The sequence below is a fragment of the Trichoplusia ni genome, chromosome 12, assembly GCF_003590095.1.
Source record: "Trichoplusia ni isolate ovarian cell line Hi5 chromosome 12, tn1, whole genome shotgun sequence".
NCBI lineage: Eukaryota > Metazoa > Arthropoda > Insecta > Lepidoptera > Noctuidae > Trichoplusia > Trichoplusia ni.
The window spans coordinates 9,328,110-9,345,482 of NC_039489.1; the positions used below are offsets into that span (position 1 = coordinate 9,328,110).

The following is a 17,373-nucleotide window of genomic DNA, read 5'->3' on the forward strand; positions in this document are numbered from 1 at the left end:
ACGACTATTAGATGCTATTTACAATTACGGTCTATAAATATTTTGCAGTTTTCATGCAAGCTACTGTACAACTAAAAACATGCTAATATCCACGTGTTTTAATACAATAAGAGATACATTAGCAGTTGGCTTTGTCGCGTGATTCATAATTTCTGTAGCATTTTATTAGCTTTGCCAGTAGAAGGCTGGCGTGTTTTGTGATCCGAAAAGTCGCTCTCGGATGTCTTTTTGCATTTGAATACACAGTGAAAATGCTATATTTTATTAAATTAAATAAATAATTATTTAATTAAAAGATTTAAAAATGGTGTACAAAATCACAGAAATGAAGGTTGGGAAGCCGCTACCTAGCAGCAGGATTAAATCAATAACTGCACAAGTAAGTATTTATCCCTTTTTTTCTTCTTTTTTGCCCAGGGTATCATCTAGGGTAAATAATAATAATGTAACCAATTCAAAAACTCCTGTTATCGTTGAATATAGTTATCCCGTGTTTTAAAAGTGATACAAAGTGAAAAAATTAAAAAGTCCACTAAGAATCCGCCGCTCTTAGTCAATGTTGTTCTCATTTTTCTTTATTTAATATTAGACCTTACTCTTTCGATTCGATTATTATCCTAAAAAAATTATTTAAGATATTATGACGGACAAGAGGCATAAAACTGAATTACCCATGATCTTCAGTAACCTTGACTGAAACTCATGCAATTACAAGTACAATGTATTGCAAAAATATTATGTTGCATTACCTGTAGCAACATAATCGTAACAAAAATTTTGTAGTCGTATGTGATATTTTAATAAATTCGTGAATTATCGGTGTCTCCTGGCGGTTCTACGTACATACTTATAGATTTGTATGAACGAATTGTGGGTTCGATTCCAATGGAAGCATAATGTTAAAATGACTTTTTCAAAGATATAATGTCATTTCTTGATTATTGTTATACACCATTGACACCGTGGAGTACACAACTGGAAGAGTCTCTCTCTCTAGTTGAGATGGGTCCCACTACCCTATGGTATCAGGCCTCACCTGATACCACGCTGATATAGGCCTCCTATCTATACCTCGAGACTCTCTATTATTATCCATAAAATAACGTCTGATCAGTTATCAACTTACGGGTTAAAAAAAGAGGTTTTCTGTACTTCTTGGCTCTCTCAATGCTAGGCAGTTGTACTTACCAAGGCGTCTGGTAAAAAACGTTTGATTTCAAGTTCAATGTCGCGTTTATCTTCCTTTTGACAGTTTCCGTCAACTTTATTATTTTTTCAAACCGCTTTTTTACGATTTAATGCTGTTGACAACCTTATTGTTTGAAATTACCTGAATGCCCTACAAATATTATAAACGCGCAAAGCTATTAGTCTTTCAAGCAAAAACCATGCGACTAACCATGCATGGCGACTTCCCATTTTCATGACCTATGGCCTCTGTGGCATTTTGTTTTAGTTGTAACTTCTGTATGATAATTTAAATACATTTTGGTTAAGCAGTTTCGCTATTACCTAAACATTTAGATAGTCGGATACAGTTACTTTGAATGTTTGTTACGAAACTGCTCTTCAGAGAATTAATTATTTCTCAATTCCGTTTCCATGACTTTTCCGCGAAAAGGAAATGTAACTGGGCTATTAAACATAATATAATTTGTTAAATTGCTAATCTCCATATAAAAGCAACAAAAACGTGATACATATGATATGCCATGCCTTATGTTACGCCCTGTTGGACGTCACGTGGAACAAACTCTATGTTGCACCTAAAATGTTTTTCAGCAACCTTCTAGTGAAAACGTGAGTTTTGACTTTTCAAGATCAAAAATATTTCGTTTTTTTTTAATTATAAAGTACTTATCGTAGTTGGTTCCCCAGTTTCTATATTAATAATGCAAAATAATTCGAAATTTCGTTCTTCGACGGTAACACCACCAACCAATTTAAAATGGTGAAAGGCTGTATAATGTTTGGAATAAACTTGAATCCTGAGAAAGGACACATGCTACTTTTCATACCACTGTGCGCGAATTGTCACGGGTTCGAAACCCGCGCAGGACCTTGCGAAAGCCCCCACGCACAAGGCTCAAATGCGGGAGTCGTTATTTAAACAAAACTGGACCAAAGCCCAGTGTTAATTTCATTGGATCATAACCACAGGTGTTAGACAAAACGAAAAAGCCTCACCAGTAATGTGAAAAAGAGACGTCGTTCTACGCCATGTAGTAGCTGTCCTGCTTGCACATCTGTTATAATGTTACTTAATTTGTTGATAGACACGCAGAACTATGCAAATATCTAGCTGTCTGCATCACTTACGTGGGATTATACGCTGCGTTCTTCAACAATAGCTTGACGATCCCACTAAATTGGTTTCAGCTAATTAGATCTGATTATCCTGAATTATTAGATAAAACGTGCAGCCAACAATGTCGGCCTAACACAAGAGAATAGAGACGTAACATTATATTTACTTGCCATGACTAGGAAACAGTAAATTATTATTTTTTGCTGGTTTTTTGTTGGTCTAAAAGAAATAATTTACGAGTTTTTGTAAGTCGTAACAATTAAATTATTGTGTATATTTATGTTGTTTAAATAAATTTATGTTAATTATAGCATACAAATTTTATTTAATTCTTATATTTTCGAATAACATTACCATATTATTATTCAAGACTAAAGAAATTATGCTTTAATTTTTGAGCAGTATAATTTAGAACATGACATGATAGTTTACGTTTTAGCCTTGAAAATGTGATGTCTTTCATCATTGGCTTTTCCACTGTATTATAGAAAAAAAACTTACTAAAATCACATTATTTTTGCCATCATGTACATGTTTTCTCCATCATCCTTGACGATTGTCGTCCGTGCCGTGTTTAAGGGGTTCCGCACTCAAAGGGTTAAATCGGAACTTTTGAATAAGGATGCGCTGTCTGTTTGTGTTTCCGTCACCACCATATTGTATCCTATTAAATACAATAACTGGTCAGTTGTTTTTTTTTGTTGTTGACGCTCTAACAACAAAAAAACAACTGACCAGTTATTTTATACATAGTATTAAAACACTAAGAATAATACTACATTTTTAGTCAGATTGTACGGAACTGTATATTGAAAAAAATATAGTATAAACCCACCTTTTTTCTGAACTGTCAACCAAATTGTACCACATTCAAATGAGAGTCAACGTAAATGCAGAACATTCATACAAACAAACATTGTCAAGCCTAAAAATGCTTTAATATTATTTTCTAAACAATTTCAGCTATTAGCAAGTATGGCACCAAACCTGCTCCTCCTCGACCTGGGTATGGCAATCAGTTTCGCTACCATAGTAATTCCTGAACTACTCAACTCTTCCAGTGATCTCTCCCTGACTGATACCCAGGCGTCGTGGTTCGGTAAGAAATACATTACCTATGAACTATATCATCCCTCATGCACCAATTTCTGATATGTATGATATTTTACCGTAACTTAAATAAAATTACTGACCGGAGAGTCTCATGAAATCCATTTCAATAGAAACCACGTGGCAAGTTTGAAACGTCAGATTAAAAAAAACATGGCATCCAAACAATAATTCCTGTAATTTAATTAATTTGAATAATAAACATTTTCAGGTAGCTTATCATTTCTCACCCAACCGTTCGGGGCACTACTATCAGGACCCCTAGTGGACCATATTGGTAGGAAGAAAGCCACTTTTCTAGTGAACATCCCGCACGTGATCGCATGGATTCTCATGTACTTCGCATGGAATGTCCCCACACTGTTCATTGCGAATGCTCTGCTAGGCATCGGGACAGGAATTATGGAAGCACCGATCAACTCTTACGTTGGAGAAATCAGGTGAGATGGTGTTATAAAATCATTCAAAATCTTATCAAACAAATTGTAACCTTTTTTAAATAATCTTAACAACGGCAAATCAAAATCAGATTTTTTTACGATTCCATCCCAATACTTCGTCCTCCTCTCATAATGATGTCTTTTTCAATTTAAATCACCTGCGTCATAGACGAAGCTGTAGCAAATTATTAACATAAACCTTATCCTCTGTTATGTCTGTTTCAGTGAACCATCAATACGTGGGTCTCTATGCACGGTCACTCAGTTGTTCCTCTCCATCGGCGTGTCAGGAATGTACTTTCTGGGCTCAGTTGTGAAGTGGCAAACTGCTGCGATAATGAGTCTTGCAATACCTTTTACCGCCATGTTCCTGGTTATAATAGGTGCTGTGAGTATACATGCATTTCGACTGATCAAATACCTTACAGTATAATGAGATTTTATTGGTTAAAATAATCATTCGATTTATGCAGGTTAATTAACCACGAATGCAAACTGGTGTCCTGAAAAAAAGAAAATATTTTGTCTTTAAAGAAATCTTATTTTTAGTTAGTCTTAAAGATAGCGCTGTTCTAAGTCATACTGGAGATTGGATAGTGACATTCCTATGTGATCAAGGCGAAGAGAAGAAATGGCGTAGCGAACCCTAGAGCGCAGCAAGCTAATATTAATCCAAATAAATGAGCCAGTTGGAAGAATAGTCTGATGTTTTGCCATTTCAGGCTAGTAGTAATAATTCATCCCAATTATTTAATTAGGTGCCAGACACACCCGTGTGGCTGCTGTCACAAGGTCGAGAGGAAGATGCTCTCAAGTCCTTGTGCTACCTTCGAGGATGGACCACTGAAGACAATGTGAGGGAAGAGTTTGACAAGCTCGTGGTATACTCCAAGAGTCTTGAGGGTTGTGTTGTATGCTGGAAGGAAAACAAGCTGGATATGGACTGCGATCATGACAAAATTAACGTTTTTAAGAGGTAAACGGAACCGTTAAAGTGTTTTATTATTTTGCGCATTTTTTCAAGCTTGAAAGTTTCTAGTGTATTCAGTTCATTTTCATTCAAGTTTCATTTTTTAAATTCTGTCTACTCAATCAAAATGTAAAGTCATTACATTGAGCACCCAGTTTTGCCCACCGTTCACAGCTTCCTAAGAACTCTTACTGTTAGAGAATAAACGGAGCAACAAACTCCCCAGCAGCATATTAAACCCTTGTACTATTTTCAGATTCTTCGTGAAGTTCAACATCATCATGTTATGTAAGGAAACCCTCCGGCCGTTGTTGTTGACCATGTTATACTTCACTTTCGTTGTAATGAGTGGGCTCACCCCGGTTAAACCTAATATGGTCAATGTGTGTTCTGCGTTCGGAATGGCAGATGACAGTAATAATATTGTGGTAAGTACGCATACATACATACTTACATATACATTCTTATCGGCGTTTGTTTAAAGATTAAGATAGACTGAGATTTTTTTTTGTTTAGGCATTACTGTCCCACTGCAGGGGCGAAGGCCTCCTTTAGATTGTTCCGCTTTGTCCGGTCTATTGCTTTTACATCGTGCTACGTGATTAGATTTTACTTTTTTTATTCTATATTTATGCACTTCTATCTAAACAATTTGCTATGGCTTTAACACATCTTAAGCACTTTCAAGTAAAAATATTTCCTACTTTCAGGTAATGGTCGGAGTCATCACTCTGTTATCAAGTATAGTTGTCATTGGGGTCATAAAGTTCCTCGGGAAGCGTAAACTGGGGATTTCAGCTATGTTTGGATCAGCCGTCTGCTGTGCTGCTCTCAGTGTCTACGCTAACTACCACTTAGCTGACTCTGTGTTCTCGTACGATCCAAGCACTTTCCCCGAAGAGAAGAGTTTGGTTCCGTTGGTGTTTTTCTATTTGCTGACTATATTTAATGGGTTTAATGTGTCTTGGGTTATTCTTGGAGAGGTGTTCCCGTTCAGGTGAGTTAACTTTGAAATGTTAACTTTGTTATTATTTTGACCAAATAGAAAACTGCTTTGTCGTCTGGAATCTGCAATTCTCGCAATTAAGTTATTCACAGCATTGAATTGAAAACTGTGATCCTGTTTTTCTGTTTTAATACTTCTTGTATGAAATTTCAGGAGTCGTGCGTCGGCCCAAGGCACAGCAGCAGCTTGGAACTACGTGGTTATGTTCCTTGGATCCAAAACCCTTATAGATCTGGAGCTGAACTTTAGATTAACGGGTGCCTTCGCCGCATACGCTGCATTCGCGTTTGTTGGCACAGTCTACCTTTACTTCTTCTTACCAGAAACAGAAGGAATATCCCTCCAAGAAGTGGAATCCTACTACGAAAATAAATTCAGAATATTCGCCGACGATTGGTTCATCAACAAATTCAGGAAATCAAAAAGATGACTCTTATCTTGTATTTTATAATTTTATAGACTAAGTACAAATTAGACTAGATTTTAAATCTTCCTAAATATAATTAATATTTTATTACTGTCGCTTCATTTAGTCAAAATGCCAGTCCTTAAATAAATCTAGAAGTGAGTATTATAAATTACGTCTTCGAAATTACAGTTGGGGATCTTCTATTTTGGCCATGAATATGGGCAGGGAAGTTTTAGAATCCCAGAGGATTGCTATGAATGGTCTGTTGGCTTTAAATACTGAAGCAGGTTCGTCGTATGAAAGTGCTACAGCAGCGAAGGCTGTAGCGGCGGCCGCTGACCCTCCCTCTTCGTCTATAGAGAAGACTGCAGAATGTACTGCCGACGAGATTTGCGGTGAAAAAGCTCGATACATTCCTAGTCTGTTCAGCTCAGCGTACGGCCCAAACATTTTTGTGATGCCCATCTGTAAATAGAAGTAAAAAATATAAATATAACAAAAATTAACTTTTGGCAAAGTACAGGATTTAGTTTTTGGTTTTGAGACTTATCTTTTCAACATTTTCGTTAAGTACAACACAAGACTAATAAAATTACTGAAAAGCTAAATCTTACTTTAACTTTAGCGTTAAATAAAACACATGCTGTACAATGAACAAATGACCACCAGAGCGACCACTCAATAAGGAAAACGCTTGATAAAAAACTTCGTTATGTAAAAGGTCGCGCGCGTCACAGACGAGTTTACTTTAATTATGACATTATTTATATATTCTTCACCAATACAACCTGAGGTTGACTTGATAACTCTTTGTTTTAAACAATTTCGAAGACATAAAACGTCATATTTACTTATCAGTCGTCGTCACGTTACTTGGAGTACATTGAACCGAGATAATTAATTCGTAAAGATGAATAAGGTCACCTAACTGCACTTAAAGATTGATTAGGTTCCAATGAGAAACAGGTTTTATCTCTCAAGGTGGTTTTCTGTGACGGAATCCCCTAATCAATCAATGTGCAGCAAGCAAAAAATGGAAACAAAAACACTACACTGTTTCATTACTTAGATATGCTTAGATAAGTTTAGAAGGGGATTTACAGTTTACTCTTTTGATGTCATAAGGTTATAAAATACATTTCTTGGAAAACAGCATTTTTTAATTAGTTCAGTACTTACGGTCCTCAAAATTGTATTCAAATTTGTATCAGCTCGGACTGTGAACTTGGGAATTTCTACTTCTGTGTCCAAAGGAGGGAAGCTGAGATAGCTCAAGAGCCTGGCATCCGTCATATGCTGCAGAGTACTTTGCATTCCCACCAACTCTGATGGCAGTATCAACATCAGAGAATATTCTTCACGCTGAAATTGTAATATTTTAAGGGGATTTACTTTAAGTCACCAGAAATTGATAAAATCATGTATAAGCATGAAACAAATGATTTTTATAATTCGAATATTTTACAAGCATTGTAAAATTTGCTCAAAGTCCCATACATAAGCGTGATAAATATATAAATAGTAATTTTTACATTACCGATCAATGAGTTCTGAGTAAATTTTTATATTATACACTATGGTGGAAAGTATGGTAAATTACCTCAAACGGCAGAATAAGAACTTTAGCATTAGTAGCCGGATCCCTACCGGATCTCAACAACTTTCTCATTCTCATGAACTGGGCTGTTTTGATTTGACCGTTACTGAGGTGGAAATTCCGGCCAATAGTCGATTCGGCTCTGAACGGGATTTCCCAGAGTCCCTTGAAGTAGACAGCATTTACTAGGACCATCTGAGTTGACGAAGAGAGAGTATCTGAAATTGTGGAAAATGTTTAATTGAGTACAATTTGTACTGTGATTGATTGGATCTTTAACGCATAAACTGACAATAAGTAATTTCGGTTAAAACGGTTTTTTTTTCACATTATTTCAACTATGATTGACATGGTGAGCCGACACCGGACTCACTGTGTGCAGCGTGGAGCGGGCTGCGAACTCCGCGTAGGACAAGAATTTATGCGATGCATACATGTCCAACATGATTATTAATGAAAATCTCGCTATACATTTTTTATATATATATACAGCCTGCTTTTGATCCCACTACTGGGCAATATTATTTTATAATTTTAGTTTGATCTGCCTGGAGGTCTGCGCACCACGTCCAAAAGTAATGTTATTATGGTTGCGAAAACGTGACATACACTTTATACGTGACGAAAGGCCTCCTGTACTATTCCTTACCTGGTGAAATGAGTTTGTTAATCTTGTTCTCTGTTTTCGAAGCAACCCAGCTGTTGATCTCCTGTGCTGCCATCTCTGGTCTGTTATAACTGAGCGGTGTGACGTCACTGTCAAAGCTGTTCTGGGCCACCCTCTTGAAGTCAGGGTTGATTGAGAAACCATTAGCTATGAACAAATGGTTGCCTGTCTTCAGAATGTTGCGGGAGCTGCGCTTCTGGAAATTTAATTAGGATATTGAAAGTTTTTATAAGCGTTTCGTTTATTTCATTGTAACTGATGCATAACACACATTAAAACACTTAGGAGTTGAGGAAAAAACATTAATAAATATAGTAAGCTAGTCAATTAAAAACAAGCAAGATGGTTGTTGGATGGTTTTTTTAATAGGAGTCTTGAGTCAAGAACCGAAGCTTGTTGGGTCTGGAACTAGTCGAGTAATCTTTATGATGATGTGATCCCCGCATGAGGCAACCTTAAACAGTTATGAAGTCAGGTGACGGGGGTCTTTTAAGTTTTTTTATTTAATAGTTATTGACGGACAAGTTTATAAAGGACAACATTATAAAAGAAAAGTACAAAGTACTGTATAATGAAAAATATTACCACACTCTTAGAGATAATAGTTAAGCGAGTCAATATTTTATACCTGTGACTGAGTCTAAAAGCGTTTAACAATAACATTCTTTAGTGAAAAAATCTGTAATCACATCCTCCATCATCAAAGGAGTATGTATTCCATTACTTACTTTAATGTCCTGGGAAATTGTAGCGTACGCAGAGGCGGAATTAGCAGATGTCATCTGAAGAGCTGCAGTTATCTCTTCCTGTGTCTGTCCTAGCGCACCCTGTTGCAATAACGCCAATAGAGTGGTAATAGAGAATGGGGATAGTACCACATTGCCTGGTTGCACGGCGTTCACATTCTGAAATAGTTACAAGAGAATCGATGAACTAACAAGGTGGCGACAATTATAAGGAAAATAATAAATATATTTATCAGAAATTTTAAAGTATTTAAATGTTTATCGATTCAACGAAACCAAAAAAAAGTCCAAAATGTTTCTTCAATGTTTCTCCAACCTTGTTTGAGATATACGAAGTACGTGATATTTTCAATATTTCACAGATACAATGAGCTGCACACAAAAATTATTAACATTCAACAAAAGTATTTAAAGTATTTACCTTCAGTAAACTGATTCCGAAGTTGGTGACAGAGTACAATAAACTGTTGAAACCTGATCCAGAAACCGGTGGCGGCTCCGGCAGACTCAATGAACCCTGTGGCCGTACATCCTGTGGCACTGTAGGCTGCCTCTTTGACGCTTGCTGTGTTCCTACTTGCCTATTACCAAATTGTTCTGATGTCTGCCTACTGGCGGTCTCTTTACTTTTATCATTCCTAACTGGGACATTCCTATTTGTCACTTGTTCCACACTCGTACTGTAACCTATCTCATTACTCTTTTCGATCTCAACTGAAGTGGAAGGTTTCTTATTATTTTCTGCTGGTTTAGGACCAAATATTTGTCTGATAGCATCGTCGTCAACTTGACTTGTTGATGGTCGCGAAAGAGGCTGTGCTCGTGGAATATTGTCATTAAAATATATTCGATCTGGGTTTAAGAATTTGGCTGTAAGTGGACTGTTGGCGAAAAAATTCTGTGACTGGGCATTCAGTATGAGGCAGCATAATGTTAAACCTGTAAATAAGATGTATATTATTTGTGTGTCGAACCAAACGGAAGCAAAAAATGCACCGTATTATGAATGCTTTTTTTGATAATTTCTCTAAGTAAAAAAACAACTTAATAGACAAAGAAAACGCTATATCTGTCATCACGTTTTGAGAAATAAAAGAATCCAAAAACGTGATACTCAAATGATAACAATGGTGAGAGAATCGATTCGATAGTCAAAAATCCTATATTAATAAGTTCTAAGTGCTCTTCCATATAAATTTTCAAATTATTCTCAACTTTCAACACACAAAACAGGCGCGTTTACTAAAAAAATAATAACATGAACTTTGGTATTGACGGCGTTATTCCGTTTTGCATAATTAAAAACAAAACCCGTTTTTAACAAATGATAATACTTAAAAAAATGGCCAGAGGCTGTGAATTTTAGGTTTTAACAAAAACAAGAGTTTAAGTCCATATCCATGTTAGGGTTATTTATTTATATAAAAAATCATACGTAACTTTATAAGTCAAAACTCATATGATGTGATCATTTTTGTTTGTCTCCATTATCCTTGACAAGTTTTAGTATTTTGCTAGCATGAAGACTCATCTTTAAGTCGCAAACAGGTTATACTGGCTAGGGAATGATTTTCTCATTTTACACCGCATCTAAGTCTATTTTTAAACTAAATTTGTTTTATAAAATCTTTTGAGTACTTACTTGGTAGCAACATGTTTTTTTTTAACTTTATTTTCCGCTATTATTTCACCCACTAATCTAATTAAATCACGTGTTTATATTATTCTATTAATCACTTTTATCATAGTGCGCGTGCGCCGAGTTCACGTACATGCACTAACCACTGACACTGTTCGCCGAATGGCAGTAAACAAGATCTCATAGAATACACTGCCTATACAATCAAGACAATTTCGACTTTATTCAGTTGAAACAAAGTGCTTTTTCCTTTGAATTTGCATTCCATTCAATAGTTGAGGTAAATCACATTTTTAAAAACAATTGATTTTATACCTTATTTGCCTCACCCTTAAGATCTACTTTTGTGATTTACTAAATATCTTGGGACAACAGAAGCTTGGTGCTCACGTATCGGTTTTCCCAAGACCAGCCGGTTTATGTTTTTCCTTGAGAATCTTTTAAAACAACTTTAAAATATTTTGAATATAATTATTATCATACGACTTGTAACCTAGCAGCTGATTCGCTATTTTTAATCACATAACTGGAAAATAATATTACTAAGGGTCTTTTGCATCTACCCACTTCCCATTATTTTTAAATTAAACGTATCGAATTCTATGACGTATAGGTACTAGAAGCAATATTTTTTTTCTGAACGATATATTTTTTAATAATACAGGGAAAATTAACACAGGTGGACAAGTGTCTCTAAAGAAACAAGTTTTTCAAGATTCCAATGAAACAAAACAACAAATTTGACATCATAATGTACATTACATTAGCAAAGGAATAGGACATACGGATAGAATGGAAGCCAACCTCATATGTCCTTTTCTCAACACAAAGTTGAGAAAAGGATATGATGATGATTATTTAAAATTTATCGTCCTTATTATTCGTAGCATATCTTGGCAGTTCTTCTCAGGCAAAAGATATCGACCAAAGAGGAAATATGTTACCAGATGTATGATAGCCACATATTGAAGTAATATTATGATGAATTTGAAAAAGTGATGCTGCTCTACGTTGTGTGTTGCGCTGTCTCGCTTCCACAACCACAATTATGTAACTATAAGTCCTTCGAAAACGTAAACGTGAGAAGAATTTATATTTTTCTACAAAAAAGTTTTTGAGCTGAAAATAGATCCTCTCAATTTCGATGATGCAGTTTAATGGTACAGGATAAACATTAAAAGATCATTTAATTAAACAGTAATCTTTAATTTACAAAACCCACACACAGTTACATCTTTAATGGCCGGTTTGAAAGGTTGATGCCTGTATTATTCGAACTCCAACAATATGTAAATAAATAAAATGCTAACGACCACTCCAAGAATAAAAACTCGAATTTTGAATACAAAAACATTTTTAATTTTAGAAGTATGCAGGGCGTTTTGTTTTCTTCAGAGATCTTATGACATCATGGTATTTACATTATTACTTAACATACATCAAAGACTTATATCTAATTATTTTACACAAGGCAAAGCGAGACTCCTATACCCGACGATATTAGTACCTATCCAAGCAACTGCCGCTATAAGGACTCAAAAAAGGTTTGTTATTCAACACAACTTGATAGAAGCCTCATTGGAGTATTAAGTCGCCGGGTATCGGAATCTTGTGTCGCTGTGTGAAAACAGGCTTACAACAGAATTTTTCTTTGTATTGTAATAAGCAACTTAGAAAAACCTTTACCGCAAGTTCCTAACCACAATTTCCAAAATATTTTTTTCATAAAATTATGCAGTCTAATGTTTAGTCAAGTAAATGTCAACTTAAAATTCGTCAAGTAAATATTTAAATAAATGTAATAAATGTCAATATAGAATCAGTCGGTACAGTTACGAAATCCGGATCCAAGATTTGTTTTGTATTTTTTATTATTGTCATCAGACTTTTTAGACGCAAATTTTGCTTTTAATTATCACTCACGTCAAAAATCTTAGAATTGCATTCCTTAATTTAAATTACAGTCAAATGTCAGTCGTCATTTTAATTTTTTTCTAAGAGATCTTTACTTTCAAATCTATCTAGTCTTATTTATATTTGAGTAACATGAATTATATCTACAGCATCGAATTTGTGGTAAGCAGCTTAACTTAAAACACTTAAAAATAAAGTCTATTTTCTATCTATGTTTCTGGTATCCATGGCTGACAGTTCATTGACCACGTTGATGATCTTTTGAGCGATAAAACATGGCGGCGATCCGTAGTGCTCGAAAGGAGCTTTGTACTCGTAGATAGGAGCGGCTACCGTGCGAACTGCTCGCCGTAATATGGAGCAGGTAATGGAGAAACTCGTAGCTTTCTTCTCGGCGGCTTTGTATCTAGAATAATGAGGATGAACTTCTGTTAAACCATATGAAACTCTTTATTGATCAAATGGGAATAATTTAAAAACTCAAAAATGCTTTGGGAAAATAAATATTTTGGTCCCATTCCCCGGATATATTCATTTGTCTTTCTAAACTATGCTGCAATGTACTAACTTTGGAAGAAATGTCAAATTATTATTTTGGACAAATCAACATAAAGAATTAGGAATAAATTATCGGAAAAAAGTTGTCCAAATTTTAAGTCATTTAACTAATAATGAAAAATAGCAACTAATTATGTCTTAGCGAAACCAGATAAACAACTCCCAAAATTCGCTCAAAATCCAGTTCTTTTTTTCAATAATAACTAATTATGTCATGTTTTGTAAAATAATGACGATTAAGTATAAACGAGTCTGAATTTTGACAACAGTTTTTTTTTTGGGCGACTTCGCTTTATCCACGTTCACATGTACAGGTACAAATAACTTTTTAATGCACACACTTTATCACTACCGCAACACTTTACACTACAGACTCACAACAAGTCAGCTTTAATGGTTAAATAACGCCTGCCTGTAAATCCCCCTAGTAGTCTTTTGCCAACAACAGCTGATAAAGATTAACTTACACATGACTCATATGCAGCCGTGCCAAGAGATCGCTTTTCCTAAGCAACAGCACGGCATTCCTCACGGCAGCCGCTGCGATCACGGAGGGGAAGTCTTCACAGAGCTTGGGGTCCACCATCAGACCGCACATGCAGAGGAAGGTCGCAGCGACCTCGACCTCCCCTCCTCGGTTATCACACCACCACGACAGGTATGTTATGTAGTCTTGGGCCACCACCGGTTGTTGGGGGAAACTCTGTTGAAAAGTCATATTTTTGAGTGTCCTCTAAAGCTGATCTGTGTGGGTTGAAGAAACGACAATATATTGCTGGTAATAATGGATATCCTGGTCTTTACAGGGATCTATTAAGTCAGTACTACTAATAGAAATGAGATTTTGAGTAAAGTTGAATTATGAGGCAAGGTAAGCTTAAATCGTGACATTCCGTCACGACCGACTTCAAGAGGATCTCTGTACCACAGTCAGATAGTGATGACTTACGTTTAACTAGGCTTATGGAAAGATTTAGTAAATTTAAAAAGCAGTGAAATATGGCCGACTAGGTTAAGATGCAGTAGTTCTGAGATTGAAATGGGTTCGAGATATAGCTACTACAATGAAAATTGTATAGGACTGCTTAGGTCCAAAAAGGGTTACGTTACCTCAAAAAGAAAATCAAGAGCAGTTTATTTTAAAAAAATCAAATAAGAGAAAATGAAACATTTCCTACTCTGAAAAGTTATTTTAATACCTAAAAACTTTAATTAAGAAAAAACTAAAAAAATATTTCAAGCTAATATTAATCGTTTTAATATTTTAATTACTACACGTTTTAAAAAGTGATGCTAATGAAAAACTAGTTTGGAGACATGTGACTAAATAATAACGTGGTTGTAATTAAATTAACATTTTAAAAGCCAGAACCTAAATTATTTTAATAAAAGGCAAACTCATTTTAATAAAATAATACTTACTAATCTTAAAAGTACTGCTTTCTCAGCAGCTAGTAACTTCTCTGTAGTGAACGCTCCATTAGAGTATCTGACAAGTCTGATCGCTGGTATGACTGGGCCATTAAGCTTCTGAGCTATCCAGAAGCAAGCTGCAGCGACAAGTTGAAGCTTGTCCAGCTGGACGTGGCCGGTTCCAAGGATAGAGTCCAGGTACCAGCAGGCTGCTTGGATAATAGCTGGATTCCCGTCTGCACCCTAGAAAAAAGTTTCAGAATAAAGCATGTGAAGGTGTACGCCAGAGGCAGGAGTAGTTTGGAGGTTTCCGCGGTCGGTGCATGATCAATTGCCGTACACCGACCGAATCCGGGAGGCTTTGTACGGCGCTTGAGGTCTAGGCAGTAAGTCCGACAATGCTTTCTTCGATTTTTCCTCCGAGGACCATCCAGGTCATGAAGATTTTCCCGCCAAACCAAAAAATAGGAGTTTCAGGAGGTTAGTGGTGATAATCGTTACCGTTTGTATTTTGTAACTAATGTAGAGAGCATCTGTTAAAACATAGATATAATGTAGGTCATCTGTTGTTCCTACATTTAATATCTCCCTGGGAATTCCCATTTGGAAATAAATTATAAATATTACTCACATTTGTCATTACTTCTGTAATAACTGGGTTGAAAATAAACAATGTTATCTATAACTACAGTTCTTCATTTACCTATGTGAATAAAGGGCAAATGTGAAGTCCCTAACTGGGTTACTTCCAGATAAGATTACTAAAAAGTTCCTTTATTAAACTTTAATATTTCAGTAAGTTAAGACAGTTAACATTTTCCTTTCAATTGGAGTTAGAGAATATTTGCTATGAGAGCTATACTAGGAGCAAGGTCTACTTCGGTAGGAACTTTGCTTTGAACGAAATTTGCTTCAAATAAAACACACCACATCTCATGATTTGTAACTATTTTCCGTGTTATTGCAGGGATAGCAGAGTGGTTGAGGTCGCCAAACCCACAGTGTGTGTGTAATCCACGAATGCTCGTCCTATATCTGAAATGTTTGCAAAACCCCCTGCGGCACAAGTTAAATAATTTAGTGCAGGAGCTGTGAGTGTTTTTAAATAAAACAAAATAACTCTTTTTACTTACATTAACTTTCATGAGCCAATTGACGACACACGCTCTTGTAATCCTCGACGTCCTCAGTTCACCAAGTGGCTTCCGCTCCACAGCCAGCAGGTAATCGAAAACATCCGTCGTATAGTCACGGTTCAAACACCGCATATACGACCTCTTCCCTAAAACACCACGAACATTGAATCCATATGTAACTGTGATTACGATTTAACAAGTCATCAAGTTCAATTAAAGACAATGAATGCCAGCAGCATCGACAGGCAAATAAAGAAAAATTGGGCTCAAAACAAAATAATGCCAAGCATTTTTTTTAAACATCTATCAGGCTTGTAAATAAATAATCTTTCTATAGATGTTCGTAATTGTTATGAGAAAAATCGAACCAATATGCATGTAAACTTTTCGGCTAGAACAAGCTTGCGGGTTGTGATTATTTTACTTTTGTCTTAATACCTACAATACAGAAATGTTACATGTTTAAAACTCAAACCGATATTTAGATGACTTGATTGGTAACCTAACTTATGCATAAACGTCCCGGATTGAAACATTCAAAACAATATTTTTACAAGTTAATAACAAAATCTGTATTTTATCTAGACATCATGCCATCGATTTTGTCCTACATAAAATCATTGAGCAAAGATTTTCTCAAAGACCATTTAATTCTTTAGGAGTACTTACAAACATCAGGTGAAGCCAATCTATCTTGTATACGTTCGTTGAACTGCAGACGACGTTTTACTCTATCATCGAGTTTCTCGTGTTTTGCTGCAACATTTGGTGATAGGCCCTGGAGCTCTCGACTGTGGGGCCTTTTCAAACTCCTCTTAATATTCCTAATGGGGTTTGGCTCCAAACACGCTTTTACCTGCGGCGTTACTGCACTCAACGCTTCTCCTAAATTATTCTTCTTTCTATGTTCTACAAAGTACCGTTCATTCTGTCTCTCATCTAAATACTTTTCATCATCACTTATAGAGATAACACTAGTGTCATTTTTGACATGTTCATCTCTAAATACCTTGTAATTCCAATCCAAGTTTTCACTCTTTTGTCTTAGTGTAACGAATCTCGCATCTATCTTCAAAGGCTTTTTCGGTTTCTGTAAAATGGCTTTGCTTGGCCCAGCCCGAGGAACAAACTGTGAATTTAAAGGTTTCAGTGGACATCTTTGATGAAGGTTCTCTTGGTGTTTCTTATTCTCTGTCAACAAATGTCTTGGCAGAGCAGGTAAAGGCTCCTTCGGTAACGGTATCCTTGTTCTGTACACATTCTCTTTATCGGCTTCCATATTTGATTTCGCCATAGTACTTAAAAAGTATCGAGTGCAGTAATTTAAAACAACAATTTTAGAATACATTCGACCACGACCAGCGCGACCGTTAATGTACCGATTACAAAATATGACAGTTGTTGTGGAAAAAATAAAGTTACCCTCAATCTTATTATCATTCAGTTCATAAATCAAACAG

General features: G+C 35.8%; 3 protein-coding genes across 3 annotated transcripts; 1 reads left to right on the forward strand and 2 right to left on the reverse strand.

Annotated features, from left to right (window-relative positions):
* Positions 1-154: 154 nt before the first annotated feature.
* On the forward strand, positions 155-6,280 carry LOC113499187 (facilitated trehalose transporter Tret1-like). The gene is made up of 8 exons (XM_026879559.1): positions 155-379; positions 3,272-3,407; positions 3,630-3,858; positions 4,084-4,246; positions 4,617-4,834; positions 5,085-5,256; positions 5,539-5,825; positions 5,988-6,280. The coding sequence occupies exons 1-8, from the start codon at positions 305-307 to the stop codon at positions 6,262-6,264; spliced, it is 1,557 nt and encodes a 518-aa protein (XP_026735360.1). The 5' UTR covers positions 155-304; the 3' UTR covers positions 6,265-6,280.
* Positions 6,268-11,726, reverse strand: LOC113499186 (antichymotrypsin-2-like). The gene is made up of 7 exons (XM_026879558.1): positions 10,896-11,726; positions 9,675-10,192; positions 9,236-9,412; positions 8,490-8,703; positions 7,844-8,058; positions 7,423-7,605; positions 6,268-6,708 (listed from the first exon to the last, which is right to left on the reverse strand). The coding sequence occupies exons 1-7, from the start codon at positions 10,906-10,908 to the stop codon at positions 6,427-6,429; spliced, it is 1,602 nt and encodes a 533-aa protein (XP_026735359.1). The 5' UTR covers positions 10,909-11,726; the 3' UTR covers positions 6,268-6,426.
* A 357-nt stretch (positions 11,727-12,083) lies between these two features.
* On the reverse strand, positions 12,084-17,314 carry LOC113499189. Its single transcript, XM_026879562.1, has 5 exons — positions 16,583-17,314; positions 15,911-16,059; positions 14,787-15,020; positions 13,832-14,067; positions 12,084-13,212 (listed from the first exon to the last, which is right to left on the reverse strand). Exons 1-5 carry the CDS (start codon positions 17,259-17,261, stop codon positions 13,005-13,007), a joined length of 1,506 nt encoding a protein of 501 aa, XP_026735363.1. The 5' UTR covers positions 17,262-17,314; the 3' UTR covers positions 12,084-13,004.
* Positions 17,315-17,373: the final 59 nt, after the last annotated feature.